The following is a 24,995-nucleotide window of genomic DNA, read 5'->3' as shown; positions in this document are numbered from 1 at the left end:
AATACATAATAAACTTGGGCCTGATCGAAGGATTTTTTTTTTTAATTTCGATTTCTTAAATCCAATTAACTGTTTTTCGCAAAACTTTAGAAAAAAATTTCCTGAGGACGCCATTTTGTTCATTTACAAAAAAAAAAAATCCTTCGATCAGGCCGAGGATTATCTACTTATTTTTGTTTTGTCCGATTGATTTTAGATGAATCTCCAAGGACTAATGGTTGTAACCGCAAGTACCTTTTTTTTGGAACAGGGTCAACACAAACAAATATAACTTTAGAAATAAATTTTTTTTTTTTGAAATTTTCGTGACTTCAAGTCAACACATTCTATAACAATGCCATATTACTACTTTTGCAAAATAACACGATTTAATAGAAAAAAACGAAAAAAATACTGAAAATTCCCAATTTTTGGTGCCTCTGACTACCTCTAACTCTTTCAACAATATTTTTTCACGAATTTCCGATGCTGAGTTCGATTTTTCACAAACGAAGAAATACAGGGTTTGCCATTTAAAAAAAAAATTAAACCAATCGTTACAATTCTTCAAAAACTTCCGAAATAGACTCCTTTTGTGTCGATGCAGCGCGATTTCCAAGCATTGAAGGCATCACGGAAAGCATTTTCCGGAATAGCCTTGAGAGACGAGATGCATGCTGCTTGGATCCCTTCTGTCGTCGCAAACTGCTTGCCTTTCATCGGCCTTTTCAGACAAGGAAACAAAAAAGACTGGAAGGCCCACATCTGGGCTGTAGAACGCCTACGGAAGCGTTGGGTTGTCGGTCTTGGTTAGGCAGCTGTTCACAAGAATGGCGGTGTGAGCCGGGACGTTGTCGTGGTGCAATTTTCAACCGGCTGCGATGTCTTGTCGTACCCAATTGAAGCTTCGTTTGAGTCTCTTGAGGACTTCAACGTAAAACTTGGCGTTGACGGTTTGTCCAGAAGGAACAAGTTCATGGTGGATGGATGGATGTCAAAAGAGATAATGAGCATCGTTTTCACTTTGGATTTGCTCATTCATCAGCGACCTCTCTTCGGGCCTCCTAAAAGACCTGGTGCCACCGATATACACCACTTCTTGCTAAAGCAACATCTGGGTAAGCTTACTTGATCATATCAAACGTCTCTGTCGCAGATTTACCGAGTTTCAGTCACGGCAACCAGTCATATTACTTTCCGGACAAACCCTGTTAACATTTGTTCGAAATGTTTCGTGATCTAGAAATCTCATATCATATCATACATTCAATTATTTGATATTTAATCCTCACAAGCGTTATTTTGGTATGTTCCGAAGGATAGTTCACTCAGCAGCATTCCCTGAAATGTCTTAGGGAGAGGTTTAGCGCCTCTTTAAAGCACTTTTCAATTTTTTTTAAATCCAGCGATTGTGCAGACTGAATTATGGTTTAACCCATTATCGTATATTATTACATTCCGGTTCTCACTACACAAAGCCGAAGTTATAATTGCACTATTGTTTAAACTTTTTATTTTCAATTTAAATAAGCAGGTGTTACCCGGGACGTCGACCAAAAACGGGTTACTTCTTGCAGGTTTATTGTCTTTCCAAATTAGCCTTTTACGTTCCTTCGCTCAATCTTACGATTTGTGAACTAACGAAATGTTTCAGTATGCGCTAATACGTGTTAAATTTACATTGAGAGCGAAACTTAGAGTGTACATTTTCTGTGAGAGTATTATGCAGTCTACTCAAAAGAAAAATTTGATCTCTACGCGTACAGTTTCTATATGTAGATTCTAAAGTATAGAAATACCGGTAATAATAAACTGAACAAAGCTTTCTTCGTCAAAGTAGCTTGAAGCTTTAATGTTAATATAAAGTAGAAGTGTAGAATCTGTACCAGAGAATGTTAATAATAAAAATCAACCGTTTTGTAGGCAAGTATTTATATATTAGTAATCTCTTTATGTACGTGTATAATGCTTGAATACGAGAGCAACAATTTAGTGCAAAGCTACGTGTTCGCTTTCTCAGTCTCATTAAGTTTAACAGCGCTCAGAGCGATCTACATATGTTTTGTTATGTTGAAAAAACTTGTAATCAACAAGTGTCTTACGGTGGACTTGAGAAGAGAGAGATTATAAAATTTCGCTGACTATAACCAATAAATAAAATTAAATATTATCGCTGTTTGCATATTCGCTTCTATTTGTATGCTCCTTTATAGCTTACCGTACCTTCATTTACCTCCATTTTGTGTATTAACATCGTGTAGAGATAACACGAATGATTACGTTTGTAATAGAAAATTTATTTATTATTGACATTCCTGCTTCTGCAACACATACTTTGTATTTATTCTTAAGATTGCATAATACATGAACTGTGGCACAAAACTAGCGATTTTTGATGGCAAGATTAAATACAAATTTATTTGATTCTCTCAGTTAGCTTTCAGCACATCTTTATTTATGACACCGGGATATGTTGTGTACTTCGGTGACTTTCCGGTCAACGCAACGAATTGCTCAGCAACTTCGACTGCCACACGCACCTGTGCCTCAGCTGTGCTGGCGCCCAAATGTGGCGTCGCCACCACTTTTGGATGCGCGATCAATGCTTTGGTCACCTCCGATTTTGGCGGCTCTTCAGGGAACACATCAAAGGCGGCGCCACCGCAAATGCCACTTTCTAACGCATCTAAAACGGCTTGCTCGTCAATAATACCACCGCGTGCCACATTCACCACCTTAACGCCACGCTTACACTTCGCAAGCGTTTGAGCCGAAATTAAATTCCTAGTCTGCGGTATGAGTGGTGTGTGTACGGTGATATAATCTGCCAATGGCCAAATGCTATCCAACTCCATTTTTTCAATGCCTGCTGCGCGTGCCTCTTCTTCGGTTGTTATCGGATCGTAGCCAATCGTACGCATACCCCATGTTTTCATGCGTATGGCCACTTCACGTCCAATGCGTCCTAAACCGATGATCGCCAGAGTTTTGCCATACAATTCCGTGCCACTGTACAATTTGCGATCCCAACGACCCTCCTTCAAGCTCTGTGCTGCCGGTACAATTGGTCGCGCCAAAGCGCCAATTAGCAGACAAGTCAGCTCACAAGCTGAAATGGAATTTCCTCCTGGTGTATTTAATACAACCACACCGTGGCTTGTAGCTGCAGCCACATCGATATTGTCGACTCCCGCGCCAGCGCGCCCCACCGCCTTCAGCAGTCCACCATCTGCGGTACCTGCCTTGATAACTTCAGCTGTTATCTTGGTGTCCGAGCGTACAATGACCGCATTGTAATTTTTCACCACAGCGCATAGTTCGCTAACGGGTAATTTTAGTTTTGTGTCCACATTTATGCCATTATTTTGTAGCAATTCCACACAAGCTTTATCTACCGCATCACAGATCAATACATTTTTAATATCAACAGGCATTTTGAACTGTAGTAACCTCTCTGTCGTTGCGTATAAAAACGAATGATAAGATGAGCGTCCGAATTTAAATCGTTTATGCTAAATATAGAAACGTCTGCCCAGCTCTGAGCGCGGCTTATAACTAAAGCCTTCTGTTAAGTTTTATTCCATTTATATGAGCAGGTTCAGTTTCGACAGAGAAATAAAACGAAGTCTGAAATTTTCAATTCACCTCACGACGAAAGAATCTGAATTAACAGTGTTTTACTCTTTTGCAAATGGAAATCTGTAGAAATTACGCATTTTATTTAAAACTCCACAAAGATTTTGTCAACCTTACCACTAGTGGAGGGAATTCAAACAGTCTTTCGTCGAGTGAGAAATCTTTCATTCTGATTTTATTTTTAAATGTGGAAACCTTATATACTACTTTTCAAAATATCCTAAATAACTAAATATAGTATGTGTATGTTTATATATTATATATGTATGTTGGCTATTGTTTGAACCTATGTTGTGTGACCTTGGGTTTGTTTGAATGTGCGTACATTTACAAATGGTTGCTAAAATGTATTCTAAGAACCCATGGGTTATCATCTGCAAACATCTTATCCTTAGTTATGTTTGTGTATAATATATATAAATATGAAGTCGAACAAGCATTGATTTACCTTCGTTCATTTTCCTGCAAATGTTATATCAATGTTTATTGTTTTAATAATTCTTTATTTATCGCTCAAAAATTGATACTAATATGAAGATACACATGTATGTAATCAACTTACATATATGTCATTTCTACATCACCAACAAAGTAAAGGCCCTGCAAGCCGTAGTCAGATTTACTTGAAAGACAAAGTAACAACAGAGAACATAACATTTTCAATAATTGTGATCACTGTTAAGCGTCAATCGTCACTGCCTACTGTATAAAAATTTGTAAGTTATGTATGTCTTCGACAACTCGTCTACATTACACTGAAATACTATCGATGGAGTACTCTCCGAGCGCTATAGGAAAACAATTGTGCATTATTGGCTATACCGTTATTCAAAACATAAGCTTATCAAAAGAATTGTGCGAAACTGATACCCCTTCACGAAATGATTATCAATCCGGAACCAACAACTAATCCTCCTAACAACTAACTACAATTTCTAAAATTAGAATATTTAAGCTTGCTTGATTCGTTTTTAGTATGAGTGTAAAACAGAATTCCAGACAGAATGTTCAGCAGTATGTACATATTTACATATAAGATGTGAATACTTAAGTATAACATTCATTTTGGACTTTCTCATCAATTATCATAAATGTTTGCTCTCAGTTTTTGTAAGTTTGTAAACAAAAATGCACTTTCGCCTTTATGATCTTTATTAACTTTTTGTGAGAGTTTGGTAAATTTTTTGCTAGTACACACCCACCGATCAAATTTAACTGGGAATGACTCACTCAAATTGCACGTGCAAATCAAATCGATTTGTTTTCAATATTCATAAAGGCTTTTTTATGTTCGTGTAAAGGTTGTAAGTAAGTAAACTTTTTTTTTTACCATTAAAAAATTTACTTTTTGCTTGCTGGACGAAGCGTGAATGGAGTGTGTCAATCTAGATTACGTACCAAAGCTCATCTTCTTCTTTACTGGCGTAGACGCGGTTACAGTCATTCTTCCTTTTCGCTGTTTGGCGCCAATTGGAGATTCCAAGTGTAGCCAGCTCTTTTTCCACCAGGTCTTTCCAACGGAATGAAGGTCATCCTCTTTTTCTGCCTCCCCAGGCGGGTATTACGTCGAATGCTCGTACAGCTCATCGTTCCATCGAATGTGGTATTCGCTGTGGCCATTGCGCAAATGACCTTAAATCTTCCGCAGAATCTTTCTCTCAGAAATTCGTAACGTCGACTCATCTGATTTTGTCATCGTCCATTGCTCTGCACCACATAGACGGATGGGAATAATGAGTGACTGATGGAGTTTTGTTTTTGTTCTTCGACAGAGGACTTTACGTCTCAATTGCCCACTCAGTCGAAGGGAGCACCTGTTGGCAAGAGTTATTCTGCGTTGGAGTTCGAGGTTGACATTGTTGCGGCTGTTAATACTGGTTCCAGGATAGACAAAATTAACTACGACTTCGAAGTTATGACTGTCAACAGTGATGTGGGAGCCTAGTCGCCAGTTTGTTTGATGACAGAATATATTTCGTCTTGTCCTCGTTCACTACCAGACCAATTTCCTTCGCTTCCTTATCAATTCTGGAGGAAGCAGAACTAACGACGCGTGCCAAAGTTAGGTTTGGTTATGGCTTGAGAGCCACGCATAGACCAGTTTTAGTCCTTAGGGACGCCAGATGGAGTGCTGTTACGTAGTTCAAGAGAAGCAGTTATCCTTCAGGATGGCTACGATTATGGTGAATTGTATCAAGATCTCCGGTCTCATAATCGACAAATCTTCCAGTGTTTCATACCGTAAGCCCCCAAATGTTTGAAGCGTTAACTTGCACGTGTGAGAAAAGAGATGCTCCATTACTTCCCTGGTGTCCTGTTCGTGATATTTCTCTATGTGTCAGTCCCATTCTGTAGGAATGCCGTTACTAGACCGGTTAGTATTCCATATATGTTCCTACAGTCTCGTTAATCAAGAGTGAGTAGGAACTTTGTGTATTTTCGTCAACCGCGTTGCACACGAACTTTGCAGTTTTGCAACCTGTTAGATCATTCCATCGAATTTTAATCCTACTAAACGAATTGAATCTTTTGTAAAAATGACATCGAGTGGAGGTCTCAAGAGAAATGCTTAACAGCGTAGCTATAGACCCTACACTCACCACAGGCATCATTACAGTTGGCGAGACGTGGGTTTATGAATATGACGTCAAAACTGTCTAAAATGACTCTTCAACAAAATGAGTCGAAACCGATAAAAATGCAGGCGAGTTTTGAAGACTATAAAAAATATTTGTATTGGAATGTATGAAAATGTATTTTTTGTCAATCCGGGTCAAAGTTGATCAGATGGTATGTAATATACATATGCATATCTGAATATAACAGTCATATTTTTATTTTAATATACATTTAATAGTTAAGATGTGTTTACTAAAATTTCACTAAGAGTTTGCCTAAAGTTTTCAAAATTTATATTCTGTTTACGATTCACCATGAATGTTTTTACGTGGTAGCAGCAAAGCAAGAAAAGCGCAACTGAACAGAGCTCCACAGCAGATATAGAAATTCCATTCGCAATGCTGACCCATCAAAGCTCCAGCAACGTTGGCCCCGACAATACTTCCAACACGACCCACCATAAGTGATATGCATGCAGCCATGGCGCTATTTTTTACGAAAAAATTACAATTTATTTAAGTAAATCTTTCTACATACATACATATGTTCTTACCGCAAGTGTGTTGGATACAGATCTATTGTAATAGCATTCAGCACAATGATTGCCACGCCTACGACGAAAAAAAGCACATACAGGTCTGTCTCTTATACACATCTAGATGTGTATAAGAGACAGTACATACATATGTTCTTACCGCAAGTGTGTTGGATACAGATCTATTGTAATAGCATTCAGCACAATGATTGCCACGCCTACGACGAAAAAAAGCACATACAGGTAGGCGGCAATAACTGGATTGACTATGAAGACAGAAGCTAAACCGCAGGATGTGAATAATATTATGGTAATAACTGTAAAATTATTTTATTATTTCTACTGAATTGAAAATCTTATATGAAGACCTACAAAGAATCAATATTTTTGCGACACGATTTATGATAAAGCCTACTAATGCGAATGAGCTGGCGTAAAGTATTTCCATAATAAGCGAGTAATAGAATGTGGGGGTCTCCAGTTTAGTCACGCACTCAATCGTCTAAAAGTAAAATTTGGCATGTTTTTTAGTTTAAAGTACATACAAGAAATTTTACTCACTCCATCTGTTTTGTATAACGCGTCTTGCTGGTCATAGACAATTTCACAAATTAGTTTGTGCTCGCCTGAGTGTTCCTGTATGAATGTCACCACACTATTGATTGTTTGCGGGAACCACATATATAAGCCGTTGGCAGCGACTAATGCCCAAAATTGAATATTACAAATTATTACCGTAATTTGCAAATATTTCCGTTGGAACAGTGGCGCAGTTTGACTCCACATCGTTTGCAAAAATACGAGTGCGAAATTCGTATTCGAATCGCAGTTGTTAAATTTCGGTGTTATGATCGAAGTGTCATCATCTGAGAGAATATTTGTAATCTGTGAGAGCGATAGTGAATAAATCATAAAAGCGATTTCGTTAGTGAAAAGAGTATATATTATCTTATTTTAGCTTACTCTAAGTGTTTGCTTGCCATTATTCCAGCGGTGCATTTTTTGCAACACCTGTATGGCTTTGCTCTCCTCGCCGACTGTCAGCAAAAACTTTGGACTTTCGGGCAAAATATAAATTATAATACTGCAAAGTAATCCGGGAACACCACATACGATTAAAAAGACCCGCCAAGGTCTATAGTTTATGTGTAGAAATGTTAAAGGCAAAACCCAGTCTTGATTTATCACCAAGTAAGCGATCATCGGCAGAAGCATCGCAACAACGGAAAATATGACTGCTGAGCACATAATTGCGCGGGAACGTGTTTTGGGTGCATGGAATTCGCCAAGGTAAGCGTAAATGATAGCAGTGCTGGACACACTATTCGAAAAAAAAAATATACATATACATATAAAGTGAAAAATTCTAAACGAAATTCTTTAGATTTTATAATTATATGTTTTAATGGAAACTATTACTATAAATACCTATAGAGCGGGTTTGCTAATTTGAAAAAACTATTTGAGAGGTTATGTCTACTTGCAAGTTAATTACTTTCATAATAGATAATTAACTTAAAAATTGAGTTATCTTGATTCCGTAGCCGATCTCCAGGAACACCGCCAAAAACTAGGTCTTCAGTGCGAAATGTTTTTCTTCCAAAAATTATCTCAAATCCCATAACCAAAAAAAAAATATTATTTTTACAAAGATTAATTAAAATTTTGATTTTTGCAGCTTCTTAAAACAGTCGTTTTTTATGAAACTTTTTACATTTCAGAGTGGCTGAAAAAACAAAAGACTTTTTCCCTGCATTACGATATATCTAAAAAACGAATTTAAAGTTTTGCGAGCAGAAAGTCAAATACTAATAATATCAATAAATATAGCATTCATTCATTGKTAAAAACAAAATCATTTAACTTTCATCTTTGGTGGATGAAATATAAATTAAATATTGATACTCACAAGAATCCATTGACAAAACGCAGTAAAACCATCGTCCAAAAATTGTGTGCAAAACTGGAGAAAACAGTAGACACAAAAGCTGCCAGCAAAGTGGACCATAAAACCTGCCGACGTCCCTTGGTATCAGCAAAAAATCCCCACAAATGTGAACTAGCGATTATGCCCACAAAATTGATTGCGCTGAGTATACCCTTGTCACGATTGGTCAATTGCAATTCGCATTGAGCTATGGGCAGCACAAAGCCTATTGAAGTCGTCTCCAGCACCAGTGTGCCCGTTACCAAGCCGGAGATGAAAATCAAAACATAGTTGAATTTTCCAAAATCTGTAGAGTAAACATTGCAGGAGCATGAGAGTTTACTTTTTATGCTCTATTAGTCTACTTACTTGTTAGAGCCAAAGCTTCAGTGAAGGTGTAGGTACCTGGCTCACGAATTCGGCCCACTGTTTTGGCATCTCGAATGCAAATTGTTGTGGCTGTTTATATTTTTTTCACAATAATTATAGTAATCAAGTAATGAGAGCGAGATTAAAATTGTAACTAATTTAAATTTTGTAATTAAGAGATCTTAAACAAATGAAAGGAATATTTATGTTACATAATTTTTTACCAGCTGGTTGTCATTAAAATTTTAAGAATTTAACGGGTGATCATGTTAGTTTTGTTCAGTATTGTTTAACATTTCATCATGGAAAAACTTACGCCTAAATAAAGAGCATAAATCGTTCAACTTTATTGCGAATATTCACTTTCTGTAAAGAATGTGTTCCCCGAACTTCGCTCAACTTATGGTCATCATAATCGGCCTACTGAGCGTACTATTAGCAACACCATCATTTATTTTGAGACCCAGCATTCATAATTGAATAATATTCGACCGAATAGACTACGATCAGTACGCAGTGAAGAAAATATAGCAACCGTAATTGAGAGTGTAGACGAAGACCGTGGAGAGTCGATTTGGCGCCGTTCGCAGTAACTCCGAGTGACGTATAGACCTACTTGGCGCGCTTACCGACAAGATTTTAAATTGAGAGCGTACAAAATACAGCTTGTACAAAAACTGCAGCCGCTCGACCTTCCCAAGTAGCATCGCTTTGCTCTATGGGCTCTTGAAAAGTTCCAAGCTAGTTTCGAACAATGTATGGCTCAATGAAGAGCAGCCTGAAGAGATTCAAAAGATTCACGAGCTGCCATTCATTAAGAAAATGTAACGATTTAGTGCGACATTTGGTTTCAACAAGACGGCGCCACTTCCCACACATCGCTTCAATCAATGGATTTATTTAGAGAACGCTTTGGTGAGCAGATAATTTCATGTTTTGGGCCAGTCGATTGGCCACCAAGATCGTCTGATATCACACCGTTTTTCCTGTGGGGCACGTAAAGTCTAAAGTTTATGCGGACAATCCCGTTTCGATTAATGACTTGAAGCCAAACATCATGCGTGTCGGCAGTCAATGCTCGAATGAGCTATCGAAAATTGGACTCAAACAATGGACCAACTGAGATGTAGCCGCGGGCAACATTTGAAAGACATAACTTTCAAAAAATAAATGCCAAAGAATGTTCTTTCGATTGATAATAAACATTCCCCCTTAAATTTGAAATTTCTGTGTTTTTACTTAAAAAAAATAGGGAACTTCGAAATAGTTCACCCTTTTTAACTCAAATAATGAATAATTAGTAGGTTTGATTTTGAAGTACTAGTAACTGCAAGCTATTAGGAAGGGAAAAAATTAAAAAAAAAAAGTTCGTAAAACAGCAAAAATTGGTAATAAAATATCACAACTTCAGTTTTTATAATCACATATCAATCATTAATTAACAATATTTGTGTTTTCACAAAACTATTAAACTGAACATAATTAAACGAAATGCGTTAAATATCGCTTTTTTCTCGATTTCTTCAGAAAAAACATTACAGACTTCTGCCAGCAAATGGTTCTTTAGCAGAAACTAGCAGTACACTCTGGTTCTTGCGCTCTCAACATGTGCTCTTCTGCTAGTATTTTCAATTTTTATTTATCCATTCAGAAACAAACTTAATTAAATCTTAAATTTCACATTAATTTTATTCACATATTTTAATAAAAAAATTCTAGCTATTTTGCAAACACTATAACATTTATGATCACTTATTAGTGCACCAGCAACGAATGCAAAATTTCACTTAACAAACTTGTTTATTTTATCGATAAATTTGCCGTTTTTTTACTTCGATCTTTGAACATCTTTTCTCCTATTTGTATGTGTGAATATAAACATCATAATATTATTTCACTACAAGAAATATAATATTTATGTTATCCAACTGCAATTATCGTCTGTTGATATGTTCATACATAGACATATGTAAATTAATTACCCATTTTAGAAAGAAAACGAAAAAGAATTATAGTAACACTGAGCGCTTTAATTGAAAGGACCAATTCTAATTTGATTATTCTGAATACACAATCAAATATCTACTAACTTCTTMATATAATTTATTTATTTTATCAAGCCAATATTTAAGCAGCCGTAATGAATCTGAATTAAATAAAATTTTCTTAATTAACGAACCAGTTCTGACTCGCATATATTTTCTACACCCAGTCAGCATTTAGGAGATTATCAACAGGGATGACTGGCAATATGACAAGGTGTGTCCCGATTCCATAAAAGTGGTGATTTAAAAATAGTTAGTGAGCCTCATTTGTGCTACTACTCAATATAGGTCGGTTGTTTGTAGGAAATTGGAGCTACAATAAGAGCTTCGGTTTTCATGAATTTTGTTTACAATCTTAAAGAGTCATATAATTCGAAAGCAATCGGATTTCAGATGTGTTTATGTCACAAAAAAGGCTTAAGTAAGAAAAAATATTAGGCTGTGAGAGATTGTGTAGATTTCAAGATTTTTAGTTAAATTTTTTCAGTATTAAATTACCCTCTAGACAAGAGTTTATTATTATATGTACTTTATGGACAGAAATTCCCGCTTTATTTTTTCAAAAAATCGACCTTTTTTATTATGTTAATAAATTCTACAATACCTCTAGAGTATTTTCCTAAATTTTCAAGTTGATCCGAGTAATAGTTTCGGAGATAAAGCTTTGAGAACTTGTGTCCTCGAATTAGGCTAAGGCTAAGGCGCCGTCTTCAAACGCGTTTTTCTCGAAACTGTGTTTTTGTAGACGGCTGTTAAGATCTTTCGAGAACTACTCAACCGATCTTTATAAAATTTTACATAGGTCTGGACTTTCAGATACAATTCGTAAAGATTTGGAGGAGTTACTATTTGAAAATTTTATTATTTAACTATTTAAAAAAAAATGTCTGTCAAAAATCAAACTCTTCGTCCAAGTTCTAAGTTAAAGTTTTAACTAAAACTCGTATTTTTTGTCTTTAGATGATTCTGTAAATAGTTATCCTGCCAACGCTGTTGCATCTTTTTCAGACGGGTCACGGGAATTGGCATCGCAATGGCCGAATTTAAAATATTTATTTCCAAAAATTTTCTTTGTTAATACTTCTTTGCTCTTTGTTAATATTGCATAATATGTTTGTAACAATAAAAAGATTCTAATTGTGTTTTTTGTAGTATTTCTGTGCATAAAATTCGTCTAATATCGTTGGCATGTTTTTGTCAGAACCGCCACGAGAAATTAACGATTGAACAAAAGTAAGCTCGAAGAAACACTCCTTAAAAAGGCATTATGTTGAGTTCGATCAGTTTTTAGATAAATACATATTCTTCCCATTTTGCACTATCATGATCTCCATTGTTACATAACCTAGTTACAATAAGGTCAACATAAAAATTTAAAAGAGTAAATGGCGATGGAAAGAACGTTCCTTTGCCCGACCATGAAGAAGTTCGAATAGCAATTACCCGTCTGAAAAACGACAAAGCGGCGGATTAGAATTTAATTATGCTCTGCCCAACCCACAAAAAGAGAGACCCCGTAATCTGAGCTAACTACGTGTGCCTCAACATCCCATATGATTTTCTATCGAGCGTACTGTGTGAAAGATTAAAGCACACCGTTAACAAACTGATTGAACCTCCCTGTAGCTTCAGGCTTGGAAAAACAACAACTGACCAGATATTAACCATACGCCAAATCTTGGAAGAGAGCTGTGAAAAGAGGACTGACACACACCAACTTTTCACCGCTTTTAAAGCTGCTATAGACATTACGAAGAGGAGCTGGTTTTATGAAGCTATGTCTGAATTTGGTATCCCCGAAAAAATAAAACGACTGTGTAAACTGATGTTGAGGAATACTAAAAGCTCCGTCACGATCGGGAGGGACTTCTCTGGCGTAAGCGGTGTCTACGCCAATAAAGAATAAGGAGAAATGGCTGCAGCTAAGATTTTTTAAAAGACTTGCGATGTGAATAAAACTTTCACGAATCTAAATTAGTTTTGAGGACGAATATTTTCAAAGTTATTTTAACTTTTATTTCACTTCCTATAAATCCATATAATCATATATAAAAAATCCATATTTTTATAAAAACCTATCTCTATTTAGACTAATTTACAAATCATATAACTTATATTCTAATAAATTTTTAATATCACTATTGTGAGAGTTTACAAAACTCTAGTTAAATGGTTATGGGTTAATCGTTTCGCTTGACTTAAGTTACTAAGCTATGAAATAAATAATACATACATACATACATATATATGTATATATATATCCATTTAAATCCATGCGCGTAAACTTGTACTAAATTCTTTAAGAGATATGTCCACGCAAATATTGCTAAAAACTAAGGAATCATAAACCAACGATCACGCTTCACTTTTGACCGCCGCATCGGGACTCTTACGTGGCAGCAGGAGTGCGAGAAAGGCGCAAGAATACATAGCACCGCAGCAGATGTAGAAGTTCCATTTACAATAATGACTCATTAGGACGCCGGCAATATTAGCGCCGACTACACTGCCCAAACGACCCACCATAAGTGAAATACAACCGGCCATGGCGCTAAAATAAATGCGAAATTAGAATGCGTTGCGATTGTAAGCTCATTTATTGACCTACCGCAGGTGTGTAGGGTATAAGTCGACTGTAACCGCACTCAGCACATAAATAGCCGCGCCCACCACGAAAAAGAGCACATAGAGGTAGGCGGCTACAGCTGGATCGACTATGAAGACTGATACTAAGCCACAGGTTGTGAAGAATATTAAGGTAATAACTGAAATAATTTTTCACAGATTAATTTTAGTTTAAAAATCTTGTAATACAAATGCTTACAGAGAATTAATAGCTTTCCAACACGATTTATGACGAAGCCAATGAATGCGAATGAGCTGGCATACATTATTTCCATGATGAAAGAATAATAATATGTGGAATCTTCCAGCTTGTCAATGCATGCGATCGTCTAAAAATGCATAAAATTCGAATTCAATTAAATCAGTTGAAATTTTTTTCAGTTATTTCCACTCACTCCATCAGTATTGTATAAGCCTTCTTGATGGTTATAGACAATCTCACAAATTTGTTTGTGCTCGCCTGGGTGTTCCTGCATGAACGCGGCGACACTATTCATAATATGCGGGAACCACATATACAGGCCATTGGTGACGACAAGCAACCAAAATTGTATAAAGCAAATGATCATTGTGATTCGTAAATATTTCCGCTGGAACAGTGGTGCGGTTTGGTTCCACATCGTTTGCAAAAAGACAAGTGCGAAATTCGAATTCGAATCGAAATTGCTGTTAAATTTCATTGTTGAGACTGCTGCGTCATCTTCGGGCAAAATATGTGTAATCTGTGTTAGTAAACGAAATAATAATAAATAAATATACATTTTAAAGCCTTCCACTACTTACAATGAGCTCTTCCTTTCCACCATTCCAACGATGAATTTTTTGCAATACTTCAATTGCTTTGCTTTCCTCTCCAATAGCAAGCAAAAATTTTGGACTTTCGGGTAATACAAAGAGTGACAATCCACAAAGAAACCCGGGAATGCCACATACGATTATAAATAGACGCCAGGGCTTGTAATCTATGCCCAGAAATGACAAAGGCAGAACCCAATCTCGATTAATGACTAGAAAAGCGATCATTGGTAAAATCATTGCGCCAAGAGCGAATATGAATGCTGATCCCATAATAGCTCGTGAGCGTGTTTTATCTGTATGGAATTCTCCGAGATAAGCGTAAATTGTTGCAGTGCTAGCCAAACTGTAAAAAATGTGGAAGGGACCTGAATGAATAATTGTTCATGATTGTAAGTTAAGGATTAACTAAAGTAATTTGAAAAAAAAAACTTTCAAAATTACACTAGAAAATTGTTCATTCACTTAAGAAGATATTAGGGGATAAATAATTTAAAAATTCTATTCAAGAGTCTGGGCTTCAAAGTGTGATTCGATTACCCTATAATTATCAAAAGTGTACTCAATAATGAATAAAAGGTCCGAATAAAATTAATCAATCTATATTTATGAAATAAATTCGCAGAAAAGTTTTTTTTTTTGTTACCTTGAAACCCTAACCCCTCCCTTAACTCTATCAGAGCTAGTAAATATGTATTATGCTTCACTTGAACTATCGAATTGTCACGAATACAGTACACTAAATATTTATAAATATTACTTTTTCCACTACTTGTAATCATGAAAGACATATACATATACATATATACTTACAAAAATCCATTAAAGAAACGCAGTAAAACCATAACCCAATAATTGATTGCGAAACTTGAGAGTATCGTAATCGTAAATGTGGCCAACAGTGTAGGTCTCATTACTTTACGACGACCCTTTGTATCTGCCAAAAACCCCCACAAATGCGAACTCGTTATTATGCCTAGAAAACTTATCGCGCTAAGAACACCCTTATCCACATTTGTTAATTGCAAATCACATTGTGCAATTGGTAGAATAAATCCCATTGAGGAGGTTTCCAGCAGCAGCGTGGCCATCACCATGCCGGAGATGAATATTAAAAAGTAATTAAATTTGCCAATGTCTGCAAAGAAATTAGGAAAATTAGTTGCTTGTGAAGTAGTAATATCAGTTATATACAAGTAGATTCGGTATTTACTTACTTGTTAATGCCAAGCAGTCAGTGAAAGTGTAGGCATTAGGTCCTCGAAATTTGTTAACAGCGGCGGCATCTTGAGTGGATATACTTTGTACTAGTTTAAAGTAAAGAACAATTTTGAAAGAAAATAGAAAGATAAATTAATTTAATGAAATGATGAATGAATGAAATTTTTTCAAATATTTACACTATAAAATTTTAAACTAAATGTTAGAGAAAAAATTTTGCTGCTAATATTATCATAAATTAAAAAAAAAAATTGTTTGGTTTACAATTCACTTATACTATATATGTATATTATATTATAGTATATGTATGGTATGAATGTATTCAAATGTAAATGCTTAATAAAGTGCTGTGGGAATAAAATTATTCATTTAAATACACAAGCATATTGACTAAAAGTAAAGGGTAAATTTGATTCTGCCAGCAAAAACTTTAGAAGGGACGTTACGTAACACTTAAGTTTTTAAGAGATTGTGATTTTTACAACAAAATACTCCAATTACGATTTTAAATTTAATTTTTTATATATTCTACCATGTATTATATGCAATTAGAAAGATGTACTAATTTATTCGTAAAATAATTAAATTTTAGTAACAATAGAGACGCCAAAAAGTTGACCGATAGGGACAGCAAACCGCCACCATATTTTTCCCGCTCTTTTAACATTTCTTTTCAGTAAGATTTGCCATTTCATCATGGAAGATATACGATCCAACAACGAGTCGAAATTATTTAAATTTACAACAGAATTTTAAAGTTAGTAGCCTCAACGATCGTCCTGCCAGATCAACAATTCAGCGTTTAGTGGAAAATTTTGAATCCACAGGCACAAAATGTTCCCGTGCCAGTGAGACAAAAAAGTGCCCGTAGTCTCGAGAATATTGCTGCTGCTGGCACATCAATTGAGGAAGACCCAAATCAGTCGTTCTCAAGCGTTGGGCATCTCTGTGACGTCGTCGGTTAGCGCACTTTTAGTGATTTTCAACATAACCTTTGTATGGGAGGTGGGTGTGGTTATTATCCGATTTCTTCCTTTTTGAACTGTGTACGGAAATGCCTGAAGGAAACGACTCTATAGAGTTTGGTTGACATAGCTATAGTAGTTTCCGAGRTATGTACAAAAACTTAGTAGGGGGCGGGGCCACGCCCACTTTTCCAAAAAAATTACGTCCAAACATGCCCCTCCCTAACGCGATCGTTTGTGCCAAATTTCACTTTAATATCTTTATTTATGGCTTAGTTAAGACACTTTATAGGTTTTCGGTTTTCGCCATTTTGTGGGCGTGGCAGTGCGCCGATTTTGCCCATCTTCGAACTTAACCTTCTTATGGAGCCAAGAAATACGTGTACCAAGTTTCATCATGATATCTCCAATTTTGCTTAAGGTACAGCTTGCACGGACGGACGGACGGACAGATATCCGGATTTCAACTCTACTCGTCACCCTGATCACTTTGGTATATATAACCCTACATCTGACTCTATTAGTTTTAGGACTTCCAAGCAACCGTTATGTGAACAAAACTATAATACTCTAATTAGCAACTTTGCTGCGAGAGTAAAAAAAGTGAAGGTTATGGGTATTTGAAAATCGTTAGGCAAGTATTCAAGACAGTTGGCAAGAGAGCTCGATTTTTGTAGATATTTTGCGCATGAAACACGTTCTGGCTCGACTCAGCATTTTCTTCAAAAAAGTACCGTAAACAGGTCTCTTTGGGCATGCTTGATCGTGCGAATTTCGATCCTAGATTCTTGAAGAGTATTATAACTACCTGACATGCAAAAAAGTCAACAACTCCAGGAATGAAGGGGAAAAAACGAGACGAAACCAAAAATCCACATCAAAGTCGCTCAAAAAGCAAGGTCATGTTTATGGTTTTAGTTTTTCGATAAATAGGAATTAACTACATAGTTATATCATTATCGTTCTAATCAAGAATACGTTAGCTATTAACATCAAAGAAATTTGCATTTTTGTACTGAAATCCACTTAAAAAATTTGTAAACTCATTGAACCTTTTTCACACACAATATACATAGGTAATTTATTCATACCAAACTTGAAATTTCAAAACAACGATTAAAACTTTACAACTTCATTGAGTGAATCGAATGTACATAAATGTATACAAATCATTAAGAGCAGTTATAAAAATCTAAAAATATAACAAAAGCATGTAGCATTGAAAAAAGACAAAATCCTTACGATGTTATACTATTTGATTACTAATGTCCTTAAAACACTGTAGCACTTGCAAAGTTGTGGACTTAAAATTTAAGTAAATAACTATTGATTGATTTTACAAAAAAAAAAAATTTTTAATGTTTTTTAGTTAGCAACTAAAATTAACTAAAAATTTTTTAATGTTTTTTTTTGGTGAATAATTGTTAAAAAATTTAGATAATATTAARAACATTATTTATTTCGATCAACAATTCTTTAAAAAAACACTAAGAAAATATTAAGAACAGTGAATGGTGACTAGCCAACAACTAAAAATCTATTTATTTTCTAATAATTATTTAACCTAAAAAAAATTCACTTCAAGTTTTTCTCCAAAGACATCTTCATTATTAAATTTTTCGAAATTTTGCAGTTTCCTGAAAACACTATTTTATTTTAGGCCGCAAAAAATATTTATAGTATAAGTTAAAACACTTTCATAAATCTGCACAATATTTTTTATACACTTGCGCTGCTCTTACCCATTTTGTTTAGAATGAGAACAATTTGGTGTTGGAATTGACGGTCAACCACTAAATAAACGCGCTGTTCGCAAACGATCGGATAAGCGCGACTGTCGAAACACGTGTCTAGATGACTCTTGTTCGCGACTTGGAGATCTACTAACTTTGCAAATTGATTTTATTTGTTTTAATAAAATACTAGTCTTCGACTACTCAACGAACCGGTGTACGCATGCGCAGAATTCACACATTCAAATCATATAATATTATAAAAATTTTTAATACTTAAGTATTTCTCCACTTGTTGTCAAGTAGTGTTAGACACTTAAACCGCGCACGCGATAGATTATAGTAACCCAGTTTAGTGGCGTTGAGGTGTTGTGGGTAATAAGAGCTACGGAGTCAGCACATCCAAGGCATACCGAATCACAGCAATAACTATCACAGACTAACTAAACTATTCGCAATGAGTTTGATTTTACTAATGTGACTTACTCGAGCAAGCAGCATACTCAATTCAAATCGTGTCTTCAAGTGTCCACCTTCAATTCGTTATATAAAGGGGAGTATTAACAATTGAAACGGTTCAATTTGCAGCCATCTTCACTTGTCGTTGAGTACGTTCTCATGTATATGTGAAGTATGTACATAGTTGAATTTGAATGCTTTCACCATTAAGATACAATAAAATATTCCAATATATAATGTATGCGCTTAGCAGGTTCGATGTGTCTGTTATGTTGCCGCAATGCGTGATTAGATGAATGCAAATACTCGTAATGATGATAAGGGTATTGTATTGCTCACACCCTGCTGGAATAAATGAAACAATCAGTTCAAAATATATGGTAATTCTCTTTAATTAATCATATTTCTATTAAAATGCAATATTCTTTAGAAATTGTCTACGCAGATGAGGAGGTTTTAAGGGCTATACTAGTAAAGAATTAAAATAAATTCAATGTTTTCATATATCGATAGTTTAGACAAATGCTCTCTCAAGAGCATTTTTCAAAATTCAAATTCTCTTTAAAGTTATAACCAGTTTGAGCGGACAAAGGACCATAAAATTTGCGCAGAACCTTTTTCTCGGAAACTCGTAACGTCGACTCATCATATGTGACCTGGTCCACGGAAAATCTAAAAAATCAATTTTCACTTTTTAGTTGATTCGGATGGAAGATGAGATTTTTAACATTAATTTTTTTTATTTTTTTTTTTTTGCACGTTAGTCCCCTTTTCGTAGACCAGGTCACATATGTTCTCATCGTCCATCCCTCTGCACCATATATCAGGACGTGAATGATGAGTGACTTGTAAAGTTTGATCTTGGTCGTCGACTTTACCTCCCAATTGCCTACTCAGTTCGAAGTAGCACCTGTTGGCTAAAGTTATTCTTCGTTGCATTTCGTTGCTAACGTTGTTGTTGGTGTTATATGGTTCCAAGATAGACAAAATTTTCTACAACTTTGAAGCTATGAGAGTCAAGAGTGCGTGAGAGCCAAGCCGCGAGTGCGGCGGCTGTTTATTTGATGACAGGAGATATTTCGTCTTGCCATCGTTCACTACCGAACCCATTTTCTTCGCTTCCTTATGCAGTCTAGAGAAAGCAGAACTGCATGCGGTTCTTTGGGCCAATGATATTAATATAATCGGCTTACTCAAATACTTCATCGATATCTGAAGAGAGAGAGAGAGTGATAGTCCCTTAGACATTTTCAATCGCAACAATGTCCCTGAACAAAGTGTGAGTCTTTTGGAGAATTAGAAGTATGAAGCTTGTACCTACATGGTGGCTTTTCATTTTACCTGTGTGTGTGTGGATATGTATGTAAATATATACGTATGTTTTAAAATTATTCGCAGTATGCCAACATTTCATAAACCAGTTGCTGGTAGTTTCAAAAGTCATGGGCATTTGGTCACTTGTTAGTGGAGTTGAAGCATTTTACAAGTAATTGATCTAAAATGTGCTGAATTTGAGATAAATTTTCTTAAGAAATCGTTGCATTGTGTCATATTTGTGCAAAAGATTTAAGAAAAAGGAGGTGATTAAGTTTAAATAAAATTAAAAGAATTACTAAGCTTAAAGTTAGTTAGAAGTCTTAAAGTAATTCAAGTTAGTTTCAAAACGAATGCGATAAAAAATAAAAATTTCGAAAGCTGCTTGTAAGAATTGCCGCAGTTTTTGTAGTCATAAAAAAGCTACAGTAACTGAGAGAGCACAAGAAGGTTAAAAAGTGAAAACATAACAAAATTGTCCAGCACAATGATACCATCTACTTCAATTTGACCCGTACAGATAAAGAAATAGCACTTCCACATCTTAATTGTCATTAAAATAGGCTCCTGAGCCAATACAAACATGACAACACCTTGTTCAATACGTGTTCGGATACCCTCCACTGCCTTTGGCGAATATGTTAATATTGTTAATTTCCGGTTTCGACTCATATTTAAAGCGCTATTTGCTAGATTCTTGGACAATTTCGACATCATATTCGATAATTGAATCCATAAAAAATGTTGGGTTCCTTGGCTATCTCTCTGATGACAGCAAGACGATTTTCAAGCATGCCAACGATGCTATTTTCTATTCTATCTTCATTAACAGAAGTGGATGGACGACTCGTATAAGGCAAGTTTAGATGACTTCATGGCTTTCATTGAATGCTTTGTGGCATTCAAATACTTGGAAAACAGCTTTTAAACACACACTAAGAACTGTTTCCTCAATGTCTTAACTTAACTGTTAGATGCCTACTAGCTTGAGATTGAAAAAAACAGCTCTAATTGACATTTAGAGATCGTACTTCACAGGAACATAAAAAAGGTTGTGTCAATCTAAGGAAAACCCCGAAAACTCCGGGTCAAATTTAATCAGATGGTAAATTAAAAGAAACAATGTTAACAGTCTGACTCTCCAAGTGCTTAAATTCAGAAACGGTTAGCAATCAAAAGCATGCTAACAGATTTTTGTACTATTTAGAACGCAATTGCTTAGATAGAAATGATACAACAAATTACGAAAAAAACTACAAATTCTGATTATAGCACAAATTCATTCCTGACATGAAAAACCCATGAATCGTTTATGGATAATTTCTTTCTAGGGATCATCGCCTGAAAATCTAACAASAGTTTATGTGTTTAAATCTTATTAATATTAATATTAACGTTAATGGAATAACCTTCGTAACATGCTTAACTAAAATTACGCTTAAGGCTACTTAAGCTCTTCAATGATTTCGGCGCAATTACACAGACAAGTGTCCTCACAAATGCTAATGCATATGTTTGCAGTACACCTGTTAATTAAGAAACTGCGTATTCGCCTAAATCAATAAATTTAACGAAATGCTTAACTACAAGTGTCGCTTTAAAATCCACTTGGCTTTTCATACAACTTAACATGGAATTAAATAGTGTCTGGTTTTAGCTAGTATAATTGTTTAAAATTACAAATCATCGAATCTATTGCAACTAATCCTTTAGAAGTACAAGTTGTAGCTATTCGTATATAAAATTATGCTTTTATGTAATTAAATGACAACATTGAACTTTATTTAGTTTTATATTCTACTCATCAAGTACATAGTTGTGCTGGCTAATTAAAGCTCATCCGGAGTAGGTGCTCGAGAATGTACTAGTGAATTATGCATGTGATGTTCACATGCGCAGCACGTGTGATATACATATGTACTATATGCACTTAGGGTGCCATTTTTAGTAATTACGATGCATTATTATAATATTGCTTCTGTAAAAAATTAAGTTATCGCTAAGTCTGGTATACACTTTGGAAAAACTCTCGAGAAGCAATCTCAAGCTATCGTTTATTTTTAGTTTCATGTTTCATAGTTTAATAGGAAATTGCCGCTGATGATGTATTTTGGTCAAAAATACTGTTAAACTTTTCCGAAACGTGCCTTTTCTTTATTTTTATACCCTGAACGGGAAGCCAAGTTTGTAACACACAGACGGCAACTGCGGATATCCTATCCAATTTAGTCAGTCTGTCTGTCTGTCTATATGTATGAACGCGAACCAATTGTCAGTTTATGAGATATCAATCTGAAATTTCGCACATGTCCTTTTCTCCACAAGAAGTAGTTTATTTGTCGGAACCGCCGATATCGGATCACTATAGCCTACATCTGTTACAAACTGATCGAACCTAATAAAGTTTTCGTTTGGAAAACTTTTCTATTTGAAAAGATATCTTTATGTAATTTAGTTCCAAACTCGAAGATGCAAGTTTTTAGCGCAACATTATAAAAATAATTATGTACACATCGTCACCTGAAATGCAAAATAACATAACAACATTTTCGGAAATTTACAGTGGCATGAATGAAACACGAAATAAAATGGAAAATGAGTGAAAAAAATTTAATATTGGTTAAAACTGTTTATATCTGAGCGTAGAACCTGAAAATGTTGAACATATGTAATATTATGTATGTAATTTGAAGTAGTGAAGCGTAATCAATAAAGCACTCAATTTCGAATTTTTTGATGATACGTTATTTTGCATTTCACGTGACGATATATTCCTTAATTGTATATCAAAATACGCTTTATACTTACCTTGGCGACTGTGAATTAGAACTCAATGATTTTCCCGACCATCTCAATATTGCATCAACACTGACCAATGCTCTGATTGCATTGCCTTTATCAAAAGCGTGCTAAAGTACTAATGTACTTACAAACGTATCAAGGTAGTATATCTAAGTATTTTCATGCATATAGTATATTTAGTATGGCACACGTAAGTGTACTTAAGCCGGAGTCAACTGAAACTTTCCATATTTAATTCATAACGCAGGGCAACAAAAGACGTGAACCCGAACAATCTGTTGTTTATGTTTCCATAATGTCATTGTGGACTTCACACATATTTTTGTATGTAAATGTTTCTGGGATAATTCCATTGCAAATGAGTTGATCAACGCTCCTCGAGTTTAGTCAAACATAAGTTGCATTTTTTTCGTTTTATTGCGTTGCTTTGACGTGATTGTTGTCGGTATTATTTAATATATTTTTTGTAGTATAGTATATAATATAGTAGACGTGAACGGTGTTGACAATGTCGCCTCCTTCAGTGACAATTATGGGGAGATGCAACCGATTGAGTTGCTGCACCCAGGCATGTATGTGCAAGCGCTTCCATAAGTGTATGTGTGTTTTAGAGATGGATGCGGCATTAAATATTCAGTGCTGATCCCGAAAATTTGTAGTCTGCGTCCCGATATCTATTATGTGATTATTTCTTGTTCGTATTAAAATAAAAAAAGGGTAAATTTCACGTACTATTTTGGAGAATATTCTCTGGTTTTTTGGAATTTGAGGATTTTGTCGGGGGTTTCATAATGTCGAGAAAAAGTTATAAAGATCTGTCAGGACAGCCCAGACAAAAATTTTAACATTAGCTCCTTTGGTTCAACGAGTCTAGATCTCGATCCTGTCTATTTTATTTTATAATCCCTACTGCTGGAAATTGGCAAAAAATAGGTATTATTTTCAAATGAAATGAAAGGTTCAATAGGCTTGGGCTTCGATACTAAACGAAGTTTTAGATAATGCGACTCCCTATCGTGCGACTTCAATCTACTGCGGGAGAAAATAATTCGAACTGCAGCGCACAATACAGAAGGCACAATCAAGAAATTAGAAAAGTGTACAGCTGCTGGCGTACGTCAATGATATTCATCTCCAGACTGGATAAGGAAGGGAAGCATATGGGTCTGGTTGTGAATGCGGTCAAGACGAAATATCTCCTGTCATCAAACAAACAGTCGTCGCACGCGCGACTTGGCTCCCACTAAAAAACGCTGCCCCGACACCAGTTTCAGACCCCCAGCCTCTTAGGTAAAGTTGTTCTTAATGATCCGTAGAGCATTTCCCGCATACATATGTGACTTTCCGGTTTTTTAGCTCCCTGTAAATCAACCCGCTCTAATGTATATGCTTGCAGTAAATACATAAATAGAACTTAGAACTAAGAACAGACTAAGTAACAAACATAATTAGAAATATCTAGATTTTTTTGTTTAATTGGAGGTGCTAAGATTAAAATAACTTTGTGATAAGAAAGAAGTAATTTTTGGCACACTTTATAAATTTTGTATGCGGCTCAGCATTAAGAGCTTTAAGTGATAGGTTATAGCTGTTGTTGTACAAAGTCTAATGTTTGCGTAGTTTAAGATAAGTATAGTGTTAAGCATATAATAAGCTCGTGTAATTTCACAGTTTCCAGATATTTTTATAAACTCACTCATTCTGTGCCAAAGTGTATTAGTTTCGAACTCGACCATTGAGTTCATAAGCTTTATAAAAATACATATTATATACATATATACATAAATTGTATCCTATGGCTCCATGAGGGAGCGAAGGGCCACGGGGGCCTCTTTCATTTATTTCGATATTATGTTATTGCAGTTTCTTGCGTCAAAACTAATTGTCATGTCATAATACGAAGTCAGAAAATCTACGTGCCATTAAACATACATATATCGCCTGCATAGTCTAGGTCTTCATGCCGTTTAT

The 24,995-nt window shown here is 35.4% G+C and overlaps 3 protein-coding genes across 4 annotated transcripts; all 3 read right to left on the bottom strand.

Annotated features, from left to right (window-relative positions):
* Nucleotides 1–2,255: 2,255 nt before the first annotated feature.
* LOC108975835 (D-3-phosphoglycerate dehydrogenase) lies at nt 2,256–3,542 on the bottom strand. The gene has a single exon (XM_018944585.1). It carries the CDS (start codon nt 3,411–3,413, stop codon nt 2,409–2,411), a length of 1,005 nt encoding a protein of 334 aa, XP_018800130.1. The 5' UTR covers nt 3,414–3,542; the 3' UTR covers nt 2,256–2,408.
* Nucleotides 3,543–6,453: 2,911 nt separating this feature from the next.
* On the bottom strand, nt 6,454–11,114 carry LOC108975834 (synaptic vesicle glycoprotein 2A-like). Its single transcript, XM_018944584.1, has 8 exons — nt 11,048–11,114; nt 9,066–9,155; nt 8,679–9,003; nt 7,733–8,090; nt 7,331–7,654; nt 7,142–7,271; nt 6,930–7,086; nt 6,454–6,720 (listed from the first exon to the last, which is right to left on the bottom strand). Exons 1-8 carry the CDS (start codon nt 11,049–11,051, stop codon nt 6,537–6,539), a joined length of 1,572 nt encoding a protein of 523 aa, XP_018800129.1. The 5' UTR covers nt 11,052–11,114; the 3' UTR covers nt 6,454–6,536.
* A 2,049-nt stretch (nt 11,115–13,163) lies between these two features.
* Nucleotides 13,164–23,117, bottom strand: LOC108975786 (synaptic vesicle glycoprotein 2A-like). Of its 2 annotated transcripts, XM_018944510.1 has the most exons (9): nt 23,031–23,117; nt 18,936–19,253; nt 15,748–15,837; nt 15,344–15,668; nt 14,519–14,876; nt 14,131–14,457; nt 13,935–14,064; nt 13,719–13,875; nt 13,165–13,661 (listed from the first exon to the last, which is right to left on the bottom strand). In XM_018944510.1, exons 4-9 carry the CDS (start codon nt 15,625–15,627, stop codon nt 13,466–13,468), a joined length of 1,452 nt encoding a protein of 483 aa, XP_018800055.1. In that variant the 5' UTR covers nt 15,628–15,668; nt 15,748–15,837; nt 18,936–19,253; nt 23,031–23,117; the 3' UTR covers nt 13,165–13,465. The 2 variants fall into 2 exon arrangements, with proteins under 2 accessions (XP_018800054.1, XP_018800055.1); XM_018944509.1 differs by lacking the exons at nt 18,936–19,253; nt 23,031–23,117 and adding an exon at nt 18,459–18,909 and having other exon boundaries at nt 13,164–13,661.
* Nucleotides 23,118–24,995: the final 1,878 nt, after the last annotated feature.

The sequence above is a fragment of the Bactrocera latifrons genome, unplaced genomic scaffold (assembly GCF_001853355.1).
Source record: "Bactrocera latifrons isolate USDA-ARS-PBARC rearing strain unplaced genomic scaffold, ASM185335v1 scaffold_7, whole genome shotgun sequence".
Classification (NCBI taxonomy): Eukaryota; Metazoa; Arthropoda; class Insecta; order Diptera; family Tephritidae; genus Bactrocera; species Bactrocera latifrons.
This window is presented reverse-complemented; position numbering and strand designations above follow the sequence as displayed.